Here is a 21,363-nt window from a genome sequence, read left to right as displayed (position 1 = left end):
GCTGCATTTACATCATGACTCTGAACTTCCCCTCATTTCTTGATCATTATCCTAAGTACAACCTTACCAAGTCTTTGGTGTCTTCAAATTGATGTTTGTTTGTTTGTAACAATTTATTTAATTTATTCCCTGAACTGAGAGTGTGAAAGAAGTTTTATGGACTGAGGATGTAGTTCACTTGGGCATGTTGAGGCCCTTGGTTCAGACCCCAGCACCAAAACCAAGAAACAAAATTATGTATATTCACTGGAAGTTTGGATTTTTGTTTTGGTCTAGTTCATCAAAGTCATTCATACAAGCCGTCTACAACAAATGGCCTTCAGGATATCATAAACCCAGTACTTGATAAACCCATTTGTAGTCCTCTGTACATTTCTCAAGACTATCATGTAATATTTTTTCAGTTGCTTTAATACTAGATCGCTGTACAGTTCTGTATGTTTCTAATCTACTAGACTAGATACCTTAACCAAGAAATAGGAAATGAAGCTATTTTTGCTAAAATTCACCTCTAATAAGCTCCAGTACTACTTGAGCTGTGTACTTCCCCACTTCCCAGGAAGTTATTACTTATTATTGCTGCCCTTTGATTTCAAATGTTAGCCATTTTTCATAGTTCTTATCTTTGTAAGACACATTGTAAATGGAATGACCACAATAGGTTCTTGTAGTCTATCCATTTCAACCCCTTGTAGGAAATAGGTAAACTGAAGGAGTTTGCCAGCAAAAACCTATTAGGACTTCTCATTCAGATAACCGTTTAGAAGGAAATAGACCCTGGATCAATCAGGGGTATCACAGGAGAACACACGTGGTTACATTCCCCACAGCTGTCTCCCAAGATAGCAGAGTCTTTAAAAAAACAACAAAATACAACTTATTCTGTGCCACGGTGAAGTTTGTTATTAATATGAGAGGCATTTTGTGTGTGTGTGTGTGTGTGTGTGTGTGTGTGTGTGTGTGTGTGTGTGTGTGTGTGTGTGTGTGTGTGTGTGTGTGTGTGTGTATACACACACACATACACTGAATTTTTTATAAAATTAAAATAAATTTATTATATATTATAAAATTAGTTAGCTATATTTATATTAAGTGTTTGTAATATAGAAATGTATTATCTATAATAGCATATTTATAAAATATATTCATATACATTATGAAAGATACATATATAAACAGGCATAGGTATATTATATAAAATGTTAAGTATATGGATTTCTATCTATAGCATATAAATTTGTATTTGTAATATATATAAATTAAATGTATATCAGATGTAGAGATATAACCATTGTATATATATCTATAAGATGTGTACTGTATGTATTTCATCACTTTACAACCACAAGATGAACCACAGGGACATACCCCCTTCAGAAAGACGCTTCCTTAAGAGAGCAATAGAGTAGGGGAGATGGACTGAAGGGGACATGGCACAGTGAAATCCCCCCATACGACAAATGTGTGATAATAAGAAGGAGAATTATTTTTTAAAAAGATGGTTCTTCAAGAAGAGGAAGTAAAGACATTCCTACATAATTGTAATAAAAGGTCAGAAGTAACCTTGTCTTTGCCTCTGTCAGTGCTTCTTTTAATCTCCAGGCAATGAAAATGCCTGCCAGTGCCTCCGGAACCCCTGCAGCGTACACTGCTGTTGTTTTGTTTCCAGCTGGGTCATGGTTTGGGCACATTGAGTGTCTCTGGTATTTGTGCACATTGGTGGGAGTAGCTCAACCAGTTACATTCCCTGTGTGTACAAGTCCTTTCAAAATTAGTGTCACAGGAATAGTGATTCATGAATGAACTCATTTGCTTTGGTAGCTCTGTGTACCTGCCTGAATTTTTTTTTTCTTTTGTGCTGGTCCTGGGATTTGAACTCAGGGCCTAGGTGCTATCCCTGAGGGTGTGTGTGTGTGTGTGTGTGTGTGTGTGTGTGTGTGTGTGTGTGTGTGTGTGTGTGTGTGTGTGTGTGTGTGTGTGTGTGTGTGTGTGTGTGTGTGTGTGTGTGTGTGTGTGTGTGTGTGTGTGTGTGTGTATTATTGGTCATGGGTCTTGAACAGAGGCTTGGGCACTATCACTGAGTTCTTTTTGCTCAAGTAGATTTCTACCACTTTGAGCTCAACTTCCAGTTTTCTGGTGGTTAATTCGAGGTAAGAGTCCCATGGACTTTCCTGCGTAGGCTGGCTTCAAACCACGATCCTCAGATCTCAGCCTGCTGAGTAGCTAGGATTACAGGTGTGAGCTGCCAGTTCCTACCTGCACAGTAAAACTTTTGATTTTTGGTGCTGTTCCTGGGGCTTGAACTCAGGTGCCTGGGTGTTGCTGCTGAGTTCATTTGCTCAAGTCTAGCACTCTATTGCTTGACCTATAGCTTCACTTCCAGTGATTAATTGAAGATAAGAGTGTCAGAACTTTCCTGCTCAGGCTGGCTTTGAATCTTAATCATCAGATCTCAGCCTCCATAGTACCTAATATTATAGACATGAGCCACCAGCACCTGGCAGTAAAACCTTTTTGAGCATGGCCAAACCCTGATTTCATACTTTTATTATTGTAATGCTGCAGTTGTTAGCAGGCTTGCCTCATTTGTTTGGCTGAGAGATAGTGGGTCAGCTGTTTGGAAAGCATGAATGTGGGAACATCTGTCTAAAGCATCTGTTTCAGGTTATTTCATGCTGTGTCCATCATCACTGTCATTGTCCTCCTCAGTCAAACCGGATAGCAGTGTTTCCTGATAGCTTATTTTCACTTATTGAAATTGTATAACAACACTTTTTATTAAGATACTGGCTTTTAATTTCTTGAGAAAAAGATAGTTTAGAAGGAGCAACGTAAAATTTATGACTGTGTAATTCCTATTTTTTTCCCCTTTGAGATGTTTAGACCATTGCCTTATTGGCCTATAGGATAGAATATCTTCTACTACTAAACTTCAAACTCAAGTACCATTAAAACAATCTATGCTAAAGATTACAAATAGAAGGCTAGGAAGGTGGTTCAGTGGTAGCCTGCTTGCCTTGCATGCATGAGGCCCTGGGTTCAATTCCTCAGCATTACATAAGCAGAAAAAAAAGCTGGAAGTGGCGCCGTGGCTTAAGTGGTAGAAGCGCTAGCCTTGAGCTGAAGAGCTGAGGGACAGCGCCCAGGCCCAGAGTTCAGGCCTCACGACCAGCAAAAAAAAAAAAAAAAAAAAAAAAAAAAAAAAGATTACAATAGATAAGATGTAGTGAAATTTGGATGAGAAAATTTTTAACGATTTTTATTAAGTCCTTACCACTGTTGACTAAGCTGAAAGAGAGCATTGCCAATATAAAAGATAAATATGCCAGCTACTGTTGGCTCACTACTATAATCCTATCTACTTAGGAGCTTGAGATCTGAAGATCACAGTTTGAAGCCAGCCTAGGCAGGAAAGTCCCTGAGATTCTTATCTCCAGCTAACTAACCTAAGCCAGAAGTTGAGCTGTGGCTCAAGTGGTAAGCACTAGCCTCGAGTGAAAAAGCTAAGGACAGTGCCTAGGTTTTAAGTTCAAGCCCCACTACTAGCAAATAAATAAGACAAATGCATTTAAGCAGTTTATTGAGCCCCCTCTTCCCCAACACACACACAGTTCGTGATCCAGTACAACTTTAAATTTTGCAAAACAGGAAAGCAGAAGGTCCTTTGGTTAAGTTATTTGTATTATATTCCAAACAAGTGATTGGCTACTGACACAGCTATTACTAATAAAGTGTTCAGCTTTCATTATCAGTATTGACTCACACACATATTGTTAAAATGGAATCACTTTTAAGAGTGGTTATAATTTTAGAAAAGTCATCACAATCTCCCTTTGGACATAGATTCAAAAAGAACAATAATCAAATAGAAGATTTTGACTGTAACTATTGAATAGAATTAAAAGTATTTAGTGAATATGCACCTCAAAATGGAATACTTTAAGCAGTGATCTAACTGATAAAACAAACCATAGCAATCTGTCTCAAATGACAAGAAATATGCCTTCTGAGAATGAATTTGTACAAATGAGGATTGTCCACCAGACATGAAAGGTGCCCTTGTACTTCCACATTATTTAAAATTTAGCTTCAGCTAGGTGTGGGGGTTTATGGCTGCAATACCAGCAGTAGGCTGAGGAGGGCGAAGCATGAGATCAAGGCCAGTTCAGCAGACTTAAATAAGAGTATTCAAGGGGAGCTTGGGCTACTTAGACCATATTGAAAAACAAAACCAAAACAACAGAATCTTCAGTTTCCAATCTGAGTTCTTTCAGTTATGATTTACTTATTTTAAGGTGTTGAAGGAGAGGGAACAATGGTAATTTGTAACACCAAAGTTTGCAGTATATATAGTTTATTCTTCTAGGATATTCACGAATGAATTTGTATTGTTTTTGTGTTTGGTTAGAAAATAGCTTAGCAATCTTAGTAGAATGAAAAATTGTATTTGATCTACAGTCCCTAAAAAAAGACAGAAGGAAAAAAAAAAGAACACAAGAGGAAGACTTCATTGTTAATACAAGAACTGATATTTATTAGGCAATTCTAGTAACTTTAAATAATTTAAATGTCATGCCATATTAGTGGTTTTTTTTTTTAAAGCAGACCTTGAGGACAGTAAAACTAACACTATCACATTTATGGACTTTGTAATATTTCATTTCCTCTAATGATTTTGGCTTCCTTAACTTTGAAGGATGCTAAACTACAGGCTAAATAATAATACACTTAAAAAGAAATCCTTCATTGACATTATGTTGTTGTTAAAGAGCTACTTAATTTCTTCTTGCTTGTGTAAATCATCATATTTGTCTTTCCCTTAAACCCCTTATATCCATCACACTCATGACAGTTTCTAAAGTTAAATGCAATTAGGGTCTCCTAGGAGGGAATATACTATGACAAGAAAATAATCATTCATGAATGATCAATTTTGAATTGGACAAATATATAAGCACAGATAAAAACAATTGAAAAAAAGGATAAGAGGGATTGTCTTAGATTAAAAACTGCATTATTATAGGAATTATTAATCACTATGTGCACAGAGAATATTATAATTATCTTTGTTTCCATCATATTCCTCAACAATTTTGTTCTTTTGGTTTCCCCATTTCAATGAATTATTTTGATGACAGTTTAAGATAATATATTACTTAATATAAAATATTACATTTCCATAAGTAAATATATATTTCCTTATACGTCTTAAAAACATAATTACTATACCATTATCATTTTTTTTTGAAATGTTATGTCAAATTCTTTGGTGCTGTCCACAGATTCTGTCAATTTGTGTTACAACTTATTTGTGTTTATCATTGTGGTTGGTAGTGGTGATTTATTTGAATCAGGGCTCAGATATAGTCTACACATGGCAATTGGTAGATATATTTCTAACATCTTATTTTTAATCATCATGTTTTCCTTTGTAACTGTTCAAAATAATCAGGCCGCCGGGCGCTGGTGGCTCACGCCTGTAATCCTAGCTACACAGGAGGCTGAGATCTGAGGATCACGGTTCAAAGCCAGCCTGGGCAGGAGAGACCGTGAGACTCCTATCTCCAATAAACCACCAGAAAACCGGAAGTGGCGCTGTAGCTCAAGTGGTAGAGCGCTTGCCTTGAGCTGAAGAGCTGAGGGACAGCGCCCAGGCCCAGAGTTCAAGCCCCACGACCGACAAAAAAAAAAAATAATCAGGTCATTTATAGAGGTCCTCACTGTTTTAGTTATGTTTCTTACATTCTAGGAGTGGACATGAACAAATGTCTTCAGCTTCTATATTTTCTTTCAATTGCCAGTTATAGGTAGAATTATGAGGTCAAGGTTTTTGGGGATGGCGGAAAATTTAGGTGAGAATTTGTCAGAGATGATGTCTGTGCATCTTCAAGAAGTACATACTATCTTGTTTTTGACTTTTTTTCATTATGGAAGTAATCATTAGGGATTGTAAAATATATGCTCATGGATTTAAACATAGTTGACATTTTAGGCCTGAAGTTATGTTTATTTTTTGGGGGGGTGGGGGGGAACCGGTTGTGGGGCCTGAACTCTGGGCCTGGGCGCTGTCCCTCAGCTCTTTGGCTCAAGGCTAGCGCTCTACCACTTGAGCCACAGCGCCACTTCCGGCTTTTTTCTTTTTGCTTATGTGGTGATGATGAATCGAACCCAGGGCCTCATGTATGCAAGGCAGGCATATCAGGAGGATCACTGTTTGAAGCCAGTTTGGACAAAAACTTATCCAAACTTCATCTCTGTAGTCACTACCTAGTGGTATGTTCCTGTAATCCCAGCTACACAACAAGCAGAGGTAGAAAAATTGTGGTCCAAAGCCAGCCCCAGTCCAAAAGCAAGACTCTATGAAAAATAACAAGCAGTAACAGGCTGGAGTCAAGACTTAAGTAGAGCACTTGCCTTGTTAGCATGAGGTCTTGAATATAAACCCCAGTACTACTATCATCATCCCCCCAAAAGTCAAGATAATGATTACCTTTAGGTTGAGGGGAAGAATAATTTGGAGGGACATAAGAATAGCTTATTGGAATATGTATTTCTTGAACCATTGACCAATACATGGTATTGAGACTTTGGAGTCATCACTGAATTGAATACCTGTTTTTTTTCTTTTCAATATGTTATTATACTTCCAAGTTAAAAAGAAACTTAGAATCTACTTACTTAGGAAATGTAGAAACCACTAAATAATAGTGGATTAAAGGTATCTGCTGCTACAATTAGCCAAACTGAGAAACAGAACTTTTCCATAGCCTCAAAGTATGTCCCCTGAGTATGTGCTATTAAACACTGGTGGTTTTAACATGCCCACTAATTTTTTGGCATTCCTTTCTTGTTCTTCAATAGTCATTTTTTAATGAAAAGTTTGGAAAGGGAAAAATAGTAAACTACTAAGAAACTTGGCAAACCCCAGTATAACCAATTGATTGAGGTTCAATCACCAATACTGTTGATACACATTCTCTGGTAATGTTTGAGAAGATCACAGCCCTTCTGTGGTGTTTGCCTACAATCCATAATCTCAATCTGATTGTGAATTCAACTGAGCAAATTTAAGTTGAGACATTCTTTATAGATGTCTTCTTCAAAATTGAGTCAGTCATTAATAAGTCATACCACAGATTAGATAAACTGAGAGACCGGAAAAGACCAAAGGTCTAACTCTGCAGCCTCAGTGCTAATGATACAGAGTTAAAGACAGTACCTTAAATGCATTATACCAGAATATATGGAAGTCTTAAAATTAAGGAATACATTTGACAGAACAGAGATCCAAAGAGGCTAGAAAGGAAACAACATAAAGTACAAACTACCAGGCATGGCAAGAATGAAGCCCTGAGTTAAACCTTAGTAAGGTGCCCCCCATCCCCCAGAAAAAAAAATCCATAGAAGAGCAAAAATTACTGGAATATGAAACATGACTATAATAAAGAGGGTCAAGATAAGCAAAATTTGGTTCTTTAAAAGAAAATAAAATTGATACATGCCTGTCCAGATCAGCTGACTCAAAAGTGAGAAAAATATTCCTTGCCCCCCCCATCAAATGTAGAATGAAGAGAGACAAAACTAGAGATATTAAAGAAAAAGAGAATATTAGCTGTGTGCTGGTGGCTCATGCCTGTAATCCTAGGTACTCAGAGACTGGGATCTGAGGATCATGGTTCAAAGCCAGCCAGGGCAGGAAAGTCTGTGAGACTCTTACCTCCAATAATCACAGAAAAAGCTGGAAGTGGCGAACCTTGAGCAAAAGTTGTTCAGGGATGGCACCCAGGCCCAGAGTTTAAGCCCAAGGACTTGGCAGTAGGGGGAGGGGGGACCCAGAATATTTTAAGACAATTTAGAAGATTAAATTTAAACGGTGAGATAAGGTTTTTAAAAGGTCCAAATTTTATTGGCCAAAAATGACTCAAGATGAAGGGAAAAGTCTGAGGAATTAAATTTTGACACTAAATTCTGATGAGTTTGTACAATAAAAGAAAATATAAGCCAGCCATATAAACATGGATATAAATAATACTAAACAAAATATTGGTAAACTCAAAAAGCAAAAGTCAACATTGTACATGTGAGCAGGCAAATGGTGAAGAAGTTGATCTAGCTGGTTTAATCACCAGTAATTTCAGTCAGAGTTAGGTCCCACAGTGGGAAAAGGGGGCATTATTTAATGTGAAGTCAAATGTGCCCTTGATCCAGGGACCAAAGTGGGGAAATAATGCATAAACTATACAGTTTGCCCATTTTAAATATACAGTTTACTAGATTTTAGTATAGTATAGAAACTTACCACAATCTTAATTTTAGAACTTGTCTGCCTCTTGGAGAGCGAGCCCTGTGTCCATCAGCAAGTTCTTCTCATTACCCATTCCTATTTGCAACTACTATTTTCTACCTCTCTGGATTTACTGTTCTGGATATTACTTTCAAGGTCTTGTGTGGCTGGCTTCTTTCACTTAGCATAGTGCTTGGAAGGCTCACCTGTGTTGCAGCAGGTATCAAGACTCATTCCTTTGTCCTGTTAAATAATATTCCAGCATGCAAGTATACATGTATCCTTCCATCAGTGAGTGGATATTTGGGTTGTTTTCTTTAGATGTTATAAATAGTACTGTCATGAAGTACATACATGCATGTGTTTGTGGATATGCATTTTCATTTCTTTAGGTATTTTGCAGGTGCAAAACTGCTGATCCTGGCTAATTTTATTCATTTGTAGAGATCTAGCATTGATCTTCCACTTTATTCTCTACTATTTGTACCTTAAGACAATAAATTTCATTTATTTTTCTTATTGGCTTTGTTTCACTAAAAAAATTATTATCTCTTAAGTAATTGTGCAAAGGGGCTTCAGTTCAACCTATCAGTTTATAACAATGCATCTTGATCAGTGTTACAGCTTCCATCATTCTTTCCCCATCTTTCTCAGCCTTACCCATACCTTTGGTGGTTCTGTTTTCATTAAAAGTTGTAAGAATTATTCAACCCCTTGCTTCCATTTAGTTAGTCATTACAAATGGTTCTAGCACCATCTGAGATGCTATAGATGCTATTTTCCTCTGTTGTTTAGAGAAGGTAACAAAAAGTATTATTAATTTGTTGACTCTCACTTTCTCTAAAGGTAGTCTGAGAGAGAGGCCAGCGTGGCAAGGATTTTAGGGGGACAGGAGTGGTAGTCAGGAGACAGAGAGGGCCAGAATAAGCAGGTTGACAGTTGCCCTTTATTGCCTTGTGTAAGGAGCTTCCTGCAGGACAGAGGAGAGAACGGTGAAAAGGGAAGGTAGTCATTAATAAAATACCATTTTGCTCATTATAGCTTTAATGTTGCAGAGTTCACTTGAAGGGCAAACTTATGAAACCTGCCTGTCTCATGATCCTTCTAAGGTCTACAGGTTTTGGAATTCACTTTTCTTCACTGTCATCATCTTTTCCTCTTCTTTTAAAATAAAACATTACTGCACTAGGATTGTACAAGGTGATGAGAAGCTCTGTGATTTCCAGTCATACTTATCACATTTAATCACAGCATTTTCCTAGTTTTCAGAAATAACTTTGAAATCAATTTAAAATGTCAGTTACTTTAGCTTAGTCAGTATAGAAAGCAGGGAATGTGCAAAAGCCAAGGGTTTCTTCCCTCCAATTTAGTACTCTGGGTTGTGAAATTTGATTGCATAGATATATATCGATAAAATTAGATGGTGACTTCAGCTGTAGAAAGTTCAGTACATAAAGTCCAGCTTCTAGGGCTTGGGGTTCTATCCATGAATAATGAAGCTCTGCAGGTAGAATACAGGGTCATGGGTTTTATTTATTTATTTTTGGGGGGGCTTGAACTCTGGGGCTGAGTGCTGTCCCTCAGTTCTTCAGCTCAAGGCTAGTACTCTACCACTTGAGCTACAGCGCCACTTCCGGTTTTCTGGTGGTTTATTGGAGATAAGAGTTTCACAGACTTTCCTGCCCAGGCTGGCTTTGAACCGCAATCCTGATCTTCAGATCTCAGCCTTTTGAGTAGCTAGTATTACAGGCGTGAGCCACTGGTGTCCGGCCTGGTCATGGGTTTTATTTAAGTCATTTTGCTCAGTTCTGCTTTGTCTTTCACATGTATTATACCATTAATAGCTAAGTTTGTGACTGCATTTTAAAAAATTCTCCTCAGTTCTAGGCTAATCTCTGCTGCTGTATAGCAGTATAACCTTCTATTCCTTGATTCTTTGTCTAGAATATAAGAATTAAATGTGAGTCTGGCTGGGCACCTATGGCTCAGGCCTGTAATCCTAGCTTCTCAGAAGGCTGAGATCTGAGGATCATGGTTCAAAGCCAGCCCAGGCAGGAAAATCTGTAAGACTGTTATCGCCACTAAAAACTACCAAGAAAAGCTGGAAGTGAAGCTGTGGCTCAAGTGGTAAAGTGCTAGCCTTGAGCAAAAGAAGCTCAGGGTCAATGCCCAGGCCCTGAGCTCAAGTTCCAGGACTGGCACATAAATAAACAAACAAACAAATCTGTGTCTGTCTAGTTGAGTAATTGTAAGTATTGAAAATGGGTATTTACATTGAACACAATGCTTGTAATACATAGAAGCTACTCATGAACATTACTTTTCACTGTTGCTTTCTAGTTGAGTCTATCTTGTCCTAGATATGCCAAGCTACATCCTCTAGTTGCTTTGTTCTGCTATTCTGTGTCCTTCGTTTGAGGGTGGCTTGAAGAATGGGAGAGTAGAAACAGTGATCCTCTGCTAATAGTGATGTCATATGACTCCAGAGAAGAAAGGTTGTTAACTACTAGTGAAGACCAGGCTGAATATCATCACATCTACATATTCTACTGTGTGTGTGTGTGCATGTGTGCTCGCGCTAGCACTGGGGCTTGAACTCAGGACCTGGGTGCTATCCCTGAGCTTTTTTCAAGGCTAGAGCTCCACCACTTGAGCCACAGCTGCACTTCTGGCTTATGGGGACTTAATTGGAGATAAGACTCTCACGGACTTCTGCCTAAGGTAGCTTCAAGTTGCAATCCTCAGATCTTAGATCTCAGCCTCCCGAGTAGGATTACAGGTGTGAGCCACCAGCACCTAGCTTCCACTTGCTCTTGAAGTCTCCCCAAATTGGGTTCCATTATCTGAGAAAGTACTTTCATCCACTTCTGTGCCAAGCTAGACTCCTGAGTGACCCTTGACACTACTTTTCCTTCACCTACTGCCTGGACTCCACCACCAGTCCCATACATTTCTAACCCTTCTTGGCTCTGCTCTCTGTAACACTTGCCCACACAACAACCTGTGTCCCATAACTCTGCCACCAGAGCCATCACAGTGATCACTTCAAGTTATAACACAAGTTTCTCCTTGATTCTCTTCGTTAAAGCTCCTAGCTAAGATTTAGAAATCTCCAAATTGGCTTATTTTCAGTCCATTTCATGCTGTTCCCTCCCTTGTGGAATCCAACAGCAGATTCTTCAAATTCCAGATATTGCTGTTTCCTCCCCTTGCTCTTTTTGCACTCACTTTACCTTCCTATCTGGGAAGACCTGACATGTAGTGCAGAATCAATAAATACTTGTAGGATGAGTAAAATGAATAAAAAATAAAAATTCAGAAATCTCCTAAAGTACTGAACAACAGCATTTCTTTATGAAGCTGTGAACTTAATATGTGGAAATAAATTTTCGGTTCTCATGCGAAAACCTTTAGTAGTTTGTGACTAAACTAGGCATGTGCCATTTTTCTAATTTTTAGAATTTTATAAATTTTAGAATTGTCATTACCAAAAAATATATTAGACAGTGGGGGGGGGGGGAGCCTGTTGAAAAAGAAGTATTTATTGATGGCTTAATGCTCACCTGGTACTGCGAGTGTGTTGCAGCCTACTTTCCCAGAGAGGAGAGATGATAATCAAGTGCATAAAAGATTTCAGCTCTTGAAAAGTACCCTGAAGTAAATGAAATAGTATAATGGCATGGGGAAGGTAGTTAGAGAAGTCCTAATGGAAAGGTAACACTTGAACTGAGTGACATGGAAGGTGTCAGTCATAAAAGCCAAAGCCCTAGGCAGAGGGGACAGCATAAACAAGAACACTAAGGTCACTGTCGGCCAAGCTAGTTTGTCCTGGGGTACAGTGAGTGAAGCAAAGAGGAGTTCAAGCTTTTAGAGTTGATGATATCATGGCTTAAAGTTGTGATTTTGCCCCTTATTGGCTGTTTCCACAAAATGAAGGCCATGATGATGTCTACTACATCGGAACGGTGCTAAATACAGCCATGATAGTAAGTTAGCAGTAATCTTGTATATCACTGATAACTTAAGCATAATTAATAGACCTTTCTATAGAGTTTATGTGAAGGCCAAACTGGTAAAATGAATGCTACTTAAAATATTGGCTCTGTGTGTTTAATTGCTTACTAATTTATCATCTTACAATATAGTTTATTACTGCTAATCATTTGCAAGTATTAACATATGTATTGATTTCTTCCAAAAGGTTAAAAAGCTGAAGAGAGAACTCTCCCAGATGAAGCAAGAACTACTCTATAAAGAACAAGGGTTTGAAACATTGCAACAGTGAGTATTAAAAATACTGATGGGCTGGGAAGGTGGCTCAGTGGTAGAGCGCTTGCCTCGCATGCATGAGGCCCTGGGTTCGATTCCTCAGCACCACATAAGCAGAAAAAAAAGCCAGGAGAGACACTGTGGCTCAAGTGGTAGAGCACTAGCCTTGAGCTGAAGAGCTGAGGGACAGCGCCCAGGCCCAAAGTTCAGGCCCATGACTGATCCAAAAAAAAAAAAAGAGGTTAGTTGCATTAGGTTTGGGGCTGGAAAGGTGGCTCGGTGGTAGAGCGCTTGCCTTGCATGCATGAGGCCCTGGGTTGATTCCTCAGCACCACATAAGCAGGAAAAAAAAAGCAGGAAGTGGCACTGTGGCTCAAGTGGTAGAGCACTAGCCTTGAGCTGAAGAGCTGAGGGACAGTGCCCAGGCCCAGAGTTCAGGCCCCACAACTGGACCCCCCCCAAAAAAATAAATAAAAATAAAAAAAATTAAAAAAAAATTAAAAATACTGAAATTGACTTTACAGTAATTTAATGCTCCCTAACTTAAGAAAGAGGAAGTAGAAGTACTGATTAAATAAAAGATATCTCTAAGCAACATAAAGCAAAAATGCCCAAAGCTCTGTACCAAAAGTATTTTAAACCAGCAGTCAACTAACAACAACAACAACAGCAAACTTGGGAAAAATATCTATATACTTTGAAAGGTCTGTTTTCATTAATCATTGGAGATCAAAAGAAACCAAAGTGAAAAACTTTGTCTCCTGAACCCCAGCTAGCCTCCTCTAAAACTGTAGGGTGGCTGAGTTTGTGGGTCCAGGAAGCACTTCTTCATATCCTGCCTTGGGACTGCACTGGGTGGACTATTACTTAATCCTCTCTCAGCCTGCAGCCGCCCTGAGCTCTCCTAGAGGTGCAGTCTCCCTGTCAATCCCAGAGACCTCAAATCCAACCGGACTGTTTTGAAAGGAGCAAAAACAAGTTAGGAGCTTGCCCTGCCACATTTCCCATTGATTCTCACTTTCCATTTTACTTCTGAAGTTTGCTGGGCCATTGGAATGGCTTTAGGCTGAGCCAGACTAAAGGAAAGTATAGTATGCCTAACTCTGGACCAGCCCAGGAACCTCACTATTCTTTCTACTAAGGAGGCCCACCCTAGCCAAACTATAACGGGCGAGCCTGACTTTCTATCCCCCATTTCTCAGCCTGGTAGCCTCATAGAAAGAAGCCGTGGTTTTCATAGCTACATGACCCCAAGATGATCAACGATTGCCTTCTGCCGCTATGTCCCTCTGCATGGCACTGGATTGGGTGCTACCTACCACTTGTGGTACAATATTTTAGGGTTTTCCCTCATGAGTTTCATGCTCAACCAGGTTTCCCAGAATCTTCCTCACTAGCGCCTCAGGAATGCCAGACTGCTCCCAATAGCCACCCCTGTGGAAAGCATCCAGCCCTGACTCTTTTGTCTGTGAGATCCTACTCTGCTTTCTTCTCTTAGGAAACTTGGAACAATCCAAGGCAGTAAGGCATTTCCCCCATTAAAGATTGTGTGCCTTTGGCCAAACACATCTTGATTGTTCGTGTGTGTGTGTGTGTGTGTGTGTGTGTGTGTGTGTGTGTGTGTGTGTGTGTGTGTGTGTGTGTGTGTGTGTGTGTGTGTGTGTGTGTGTGTGTGTGTGTGTGTGTGTGTGTGTGTGTGTGTGTGTGTGTGTGTGTGTGTGTGGTGGCTTGTATCTTGGGATGCCTACTCACTACTCACTATTGACCACCAATCAGGCACATGACTGTCACTTCAGAGGTTTGATTTTTATGGCTCAGTTTCTTTTTTGACTACTCACTTCATAAAAATCAGTGTGCTAATATTCTTTCAGATGCTTCTATCCTACTGTTTCTCAAACCTGGCCAAGTATTAGGATGATCTAGGGAGCTCTCAAAAAATACCTGTTTCTGGTGTCCGCACTAGGCCAGGCGTATTTTATGAGATCCTGGTGGGTCTTAAAATATAGCCGAGTTCTGAGAAAAAGTGCTGCTGAGCAGCATCTTGAAAGACCGCAGGCCTCAGATGACCTGTGTGTTGTTTAGCAATCGTGTATCAGTATTTTAAAGCAGGACTTCCAGGTTGGGATGAGGAAAGAAAACAAACTTTATAGAGTGCCACAAAATGTTTGACTGTACCATATGTTAAACATTTTTAAGGCACATGAAATTATAACCCATGTCGCCACCCAGGTTTAAAGGTTAGCCAAACTCCTTGCTTTTGTGATGTGGATGTGACAATGCTGTATTGTTTCAAAGCAGTTCGCTTGCAAGCAATTTTTATAGGAATCTAAGGCATGTTTAAGAATCTGTCAATAACATTCCACAAGAAAACAATAGACATTTGTTGTAGAAATTCAGTCATTCTTGTGGACTGATTCTAATCCTTTGAACCAAAAGCAAAAAGATATGATACTTACTAGCAGACCTGTCCTGTTGATTTTAACTGTAGACAAAATAAAGCTGTTCTCGCTCAACTGTTAACCGCCATCCTACTGAAATATTGATGATAAGTGATTGAACCCAGAGACCAGGCTTCTAAAGAAACCACGTTTCTGACAAGGAGACTTTTATTTGTTACTAGGATACAAAATACATCCCAGGAAAAAAAAGATCTCACTGCAGGATTTTGTAGCTTTACTCATTTACAATAAAGTGGGATATTTTTATTGAACTGGAATTATTAGGTAATTTAACCTTGAGCTTTCATTTTACTTGGTACAGTAGTTTTATTCTAGGTATGCAAATACTATGTTCTTCTATGCATTACTCATTTCACTCTGTGGTCCCAAAGTTGACTTTGGCCTAAACAGCAGCATAGCTTCTGTGTAGATAAATATCAAAAAGATGTACATTTCCATTTTGCTACCTTCAATATGCACTGAGAAGAGTTGGAAAATGGGAGATAATGAGCCACTCAGTAAGCCAGAAGCCTTACAGACCTATGGAAATGTAGCTCTGGAGGGAAGAATTTCCAAAGAAGTCATATACATGAAAATCTCTTTGAGAAGAGATGCAAGTAAAAATAATTTTAGGGTACATCCAAGCGAAAATGTTTCTAAATATTTTAAGAAAAGAAAAAGGCACTCAGAGGACATAAAAGCACAGCGCTTGATTTTAAAACACGTGCAAAGGGTGGCTGAGGATGAAGCTCAGTGGTACAGTGCTTGCCTAGAACGTGTGCAAGGGGCCTGGAGTCCTTCCCAGCAGGCCTCCCCTCCCACCTTCCATCACCATCACAAAGCTAGCAAGGAGTACTTGTATTTTCTTTTTAGTCACTTAGGTAAAAACAAAGCAAAAGGTGGGGAATGAAAAGTGACGGGAAAGAAAGGCGAAACATGGCAATAAAGAAGAACAACATTGGAAGCAGAGTGAGTCTAAGAAGGCAGGAGACAGGGAAAGATGGTTGGAAGGGTTCTGTGGGCAATGCCAAGAAAATATTTATTCTAGGATAAACTTTAAATGACTTCTTATATATTTAAAACTAAATAAAAACTGCATATTCTAAATGTTTTAAGAACATTTAAAAACATGTAGGAAGTTTTACTAATAAAATTAATTAACTTATTAACTATTTACTGAATTAAAGCCTACCAGGCCACCAGCAGTGTGCTCAGTTTCATACAAGCGTTATGGCGTATAAAGTCAGTTGGTTCTTTTTTTTTTTTTTTTTGTTGGTCGTGGGGCTTGAACTCTGGGCCTGGGCGCTGTCCCTCAGCTCTTCAGCTCAAGGCGAGCGCTCTACCACTTGAGCTACAGCGCCACTTCCAGTTTTCTGGTGGTTTTATTGGAGATAGGAGTCTCACGGTCTTTCTTGCCCGGGCTGGCTTTGAACCGCGATCCTCAGATCTCAGCCTCCTGAGTAGCTAGGATTACAGGCGTGAGCCACCAGCACCCGGCTCAGTTGGTTCTTTGTTGGCATTTTTATCCTTGTCCTAGTGTCTGCCCCCTGACCTTTACCTTTCTCAGGTGGACATCAGAATCAGCATGTGATGAATGCGTTGAGGGTTGGGCACATCCCGCGATGGGGATGGGATCATCCAAACAAGACAACACAAAAGCCATGGCTTTATCTGAGCTTAAGATGGTTAGAAAGACATGAGACAGCAGGCAGAAGATGGGAGAAATCTTAACAGGACTTGATTTCTAGAGAAAAGAGAAATACCAGCCTGAAATGATGCCATTATAGAGTTATAATGTGACCAGTCAATTAAGATAATCCAAAAATTTAATCTCTATTGTTCATTTAATTGTGCTCTATCATTCTTTGATTTTTTTTTTTTTACTTTCTTCTTTGTTTTTCCTTTTAACAGAATTGATAAAAAAATGTCTGGAGGCCAGAGTGGATATGAACTTAGTGAAGCCAAAGCCATTCTTACTGAACTGAAATCCATCAGAAAGGCCATTAGCTCAGGAGAAAAAGAAAAACAAGATCTGATGCAGGTATGCAGCTATAAAATATCTTAAGCTAATTTACCGTTTCCCCAGAAACAAGGTAGAAATTCTCCAGCAGATCTAGTGTCCCTTTATTCCATCCTCCCCATTCATATTGAATGGGCTCTGTAGAACATGGTCATAGGTTCAGACACAGCTGGCTATTGTGGAGGACAGGTTAGTTCTCAGATTTTGATGTACTTAATGAAGGAAGGCCATGACAGGGTGGGTGAGACTTGTAGTCCATATGAGGAGATTAACATCTTGATATATACCCTGAAATTCATTGGGGACTTCCTGTGGGATCCAGGCAAGCAGAGTTCTTTCAACCAGAGATCCCTCAAGCCCAGGATAGATGAAGGATATGTCATTAATTCATTAGAAAATAGATGGTATCTTGGCTAAATGAGAAGCTTAGAACTTTCCAACTCGGGTGATTCCGAGGTGCCAGCTAAGGTTGGGGTGGTGAATGTTTATCCAGCTAGGGGATAGCTGTGCTGTTAGACATCGAGTAGAAAACTGCTGCTGGCAGTAGATCCCCTTGATATGCGGTACAGGTCTCAACTTAAGGATCTCAACTCCCAGTGATCCAGCCTCACATGTAGGAAAAACAAAATAATCATTTTGAACTTCTGTGTTTATTAGATATGGTTTAATGTGTGTATGTGTTTTTTTTAAGAGTATCTCTATTCTTCCTTTTCCCTTCCTTCCATTTCATAATTATCGTGAATTAAGAGTTCAAGAGTTCTTCATGTAACTGAATGATAGTTTATTCTGCATTTTTGTGAAATGTTCGAGCTAATGATTATCACTTGAGTTCTTAATAGAACCTATATACTTAAATACTATATTCATCTACTTCATGTTACTTTTCAAAATGTTAGTTGAATAAAGATAACTATTTTGGGGTCCACATAATTTTGCACATTTTGAAATTTTGAAATAACAATCAAGAAGAGATCTCAGTAGGAAAAAAAACTAGCAATGATAGCAAATATTTGTAAGTACTGGCTTACATGTAAATAGTCAATTATCACAACTCCTAAAGGTATGAGCCTCAGTTTATAGGCAATGAGATTGTAGGACAGAAAAATTCAGTTATTTAAGGTCATTTAACTGGTAAGTAGCAGAACTAGGATGTAAAGCCAGGCACTATGGCTCCCAAATGTGTGAGAGTTCTCCTCACCCCCTAGGGTTTGAACTCAGGGCCCCGGGCACATGTCTCTGAGCATTTTTGCTCAACCAGTTGATCCATAGCTCCACTTCTAGCTTTTTGGTGTTCTTACCAATAAGAATCTCACCAGTTTTCTGCTCAGACTGGCTTATAACTTTGATCCTCAGATCTTACCCTTTTCGTGGCAAGGATTACAGGCATGGGCCACTAGTGCCTGGCACAATGTGTGGTTTTAGCATATATATGCTAAAATGCACAGATATTTTAGCATACATAAGCAAGACTTCTACATATTTTTGTTTTCCTTTTAAGTAAATTAGTAATTCTTGAAATGCACACCATAGGCCCATTTTTTAAAAAGTTCATGGATTACAGTTCAAAGCCAACCTGGGCAGAAAAGTCCATGAGACTTAAAAACCAGAGGTGGAGCTGTGATAGAGTGCTAGCCTTGAGCAAAATGCTCAGAGACAGTGTCCAGACACTGAGTTAAGCCCCACAAATGAAGAAGGAAAAAAAAAAAATTCAAGGGACTTGCAAATTTTACATTGGAACCTTATAATTTAACAATTTTAGGTCATATTTAATTCTTTCTGTAAACTTGAGCTCATATACATCCCAGACTAATTAAAAGATTAGATTTCTTTCTTTTTAAGACATATAATAATTAGTAGATACCAAGATTGAGTTGGAAGTGGCTCTAGATAACTTCTATCATTCTTTGAGTATAGTTAGAATTATATTTTGCATCAGACCAAGTACAATTATGTACACACACACACACACACACACACACACACACACACACACACACACAAGTTTCACAACAAAAGTATTATATTCCTGCTCTTGATACTGGTAATGTATTCTGATTTTATTTTGTACTACCCTCTATTTCACTGAGAACATACTAGCTGCAAACAACCCAACTCTCTAAATGTATTGTCCTCACAGATAAGATTGAAAACCACTTTTCAATTCATAGATGGAAAAATAGAAAAGCCTTGCCTGAGATCACTGAAAAATTGCTTTCTTCTTTTACATTATATACAGTTTGAAATTTCTGTGTAAGTTTTACTCCTTTTCCACATGCATGTGTCAGATAGCCCTTTGACTAGAGAAGTTAGGTAAAAATGACAGCCCTGATCTCTGGTATTTCTATTTATTTATGAAAAATTCAAATATCAGGGTTAAATACTAGCTCCTTTGAAGTCATAACACTGGCTTCTTGCCATTCTTATTAGTGTAACTATAGAGTTTACTTTTTTAATGTGTTAGGTAGGCTTTCTATTTTAATACTTTACTTGTGCATATCCTCCCTCTAAAGTAAGCCCAGTAAACTAGACCAGGTCTAGTATAAGCAACACTCACATTTACTGTTGATTATTCCCTACACCGAGTTAGCCATTGTAGATGGTGTCATGCAACAGACACATATAGCTGTACTCAACTGAGATATGGACCACTTTGTAACAACCTCTGCACCTTAGTTTCCTACTCTCTTATATTAATGTAAGCTGAGTGATCTCATGATTCTTGCCCAGATATGGAATGGTGTAATGGTGAAAGTAGGGAATTGTTTTACTATATATAAAGTGAGAGATTGCATTATGAATATTCCATATTTCCCTAATTTCCAATTACACAGAGTAAGTTCTGTATTCATGTTTTCTGTTGGTATAACAAAGTGCCCAAGATTGTGTAGCTCCATTGCTTTGGCCTCATTCTAGATGACATCGCAATAGAGGGTTGTATAAGGTATAGATCATTTCACAAGACAGACACCCAGAGAAAATCAGAGACAAATCTTGCACCTTTGTAATAAACCACTGTCTAGGAACTAACCAGGTCTCTGAGAACTATATTCATCTCTTTCATAAGTGATACAGCAATGACCTAAAAACCTTGCACCAGCATTACCTCTTTTTTTTTTTTTTTTCTTTTTGTAGGTGATGGGGGCTGAACTCAGCCTGGGCTCTGGCCCTCAGCTCTTCAGCTCAAGGCTAGTGCCCTACCACTTGAGCCACAGCACTTCTTCCAGCTTTTTTTCTGCTTATGTGGTGCTGAGGAATCTAACCCAGGGCCTTGTGCATGCGAGGCAAGCGCTCTACCACTGAGCCAACTTCCCATCCCTTACCTCTTAAAAGTTCCTCTACCATTAAGCACAGGTATCTCACATCTGTAAATCTCAGCAACTCTGCAGGCGGAATTCTGAGGACTGCAGTTCAAACCCAGTCTGGGCAGGAAAATCCATAAGACTCTTATCTCATTAACAATCAGAAAATTGGAAGTGGAGCTGTGGCTCAAAGTGGTAAAGTGCTAGCCTTGAGCAGAAAGAGCTCAGGGACAGCACCCAGGTCCTAAGTGCAAGCCCCAGGCCAAAAAAAAAAAAAAAAGTTTCTCTACCTCTGAATATTGTCACACTGAGAGCTAATCTTCTAGTACATGAACTTTTGGGAGATCCAATAAACCATATATATTTTTTTAAAAAGCCATAGCAGATTCCTGTGGAAACAGAAACTTACTGGGAATGTGGCTCATGTGGTAGAGTGCCTGCCAACCAATTGTGAGATCCCACGTTCAATGCCAGTGCTGCTAAAACAAAAACCAAAAAAGACCAAATGAAATAGAGACTTCTTGATGAAGTTTTTGGAAATAAGAAATGTAAATATTAGACCTGAAGATACTAAAGTGCACAAGAAAATGTTATCTGGAGAAGCAACCTGTTTAATATGACCTCACTTCCAAAGTCACATATGTATATGGAAAAATACCTGAAACAAAAGAATTGTTTTTCCAATTGAGATGAGCTCTTTCTCCATTTAGTTTTTTGTGGTGGGGAAGGGTCTCCTTTGTATACGTTAAGGTTTATGGAATACTTTATGTTTTCTGGACAGAGTCTGGCTAAGCTGCAGGAGCGGTTTCATTTGGATCAGAACATTGGCACCTCTGAGCCAGATTTGAGATCCAGTCCTGTGCAGTCTCATTTATCTGTCTCCAGACAGACACTTGATGCCGGGTCGCAAACAAGCATTTCTGGAGATGTAAGTTGTCTATGCTATTCATTGGCCTGATGTTGAACTTGATGGGCTTTAATAATAGTGTGGATGTTGAATTGAACAGGAGCTAGACTGTGTGCATTCAGCATTTCGTTCTTGTTAAGATTGCC

The 21,363-nt window shown here is 38.9% G+C and overlaps 1 protein-coding gene across 1 annotated transcript in view; it reads left to right on the top strand.

The window, feature by feature from the left end:
- Positions 1–21,363, top strand: part of Wwc2 (WW and C2 domain containing 2) — a 176,509-nt gene that overhangs the window by 102,379 nt on the left and 52,767 nt on the right. Inside the window, exons 5-7 of the mRNA XM_070016431.1 lie at positions 12,486–12,565; positions 16,903–17,032; positions 21,092–21,238. Of these exons, the coding sequence (XP_069872532.1) occupies positions 12,486–12,565; positions 16,903–17,032; positions 21,092–21,238 (357 nt within the window). The remainder of the gene's footprint in view (positions 1–12,485; positions 12,566–16,902; positions 17,033–21,091; positions 21,239–21,363) is intronic.

The sequence above is a fragment of the Dipodomys merriami genome, unplaced genomic scaffold (assembly GCF_024711535.1).
Source record: "Dipodomys merriami isolate MVZ:Mamm:240054 unplaced genomic scaffold, mDipMer1.0.p SCAF_12, whole genome shotgun sequence".
Classification (NCBI taxonomy): Eukaryota; Metazoa; Chordata; class Mammalia; order Rodentia; family Heteromyidae; genus Dipodomys; species Dipodomys merriami.
This window is presented reverse-complemented; position numbering and strand designations above follow the sequence as displayed.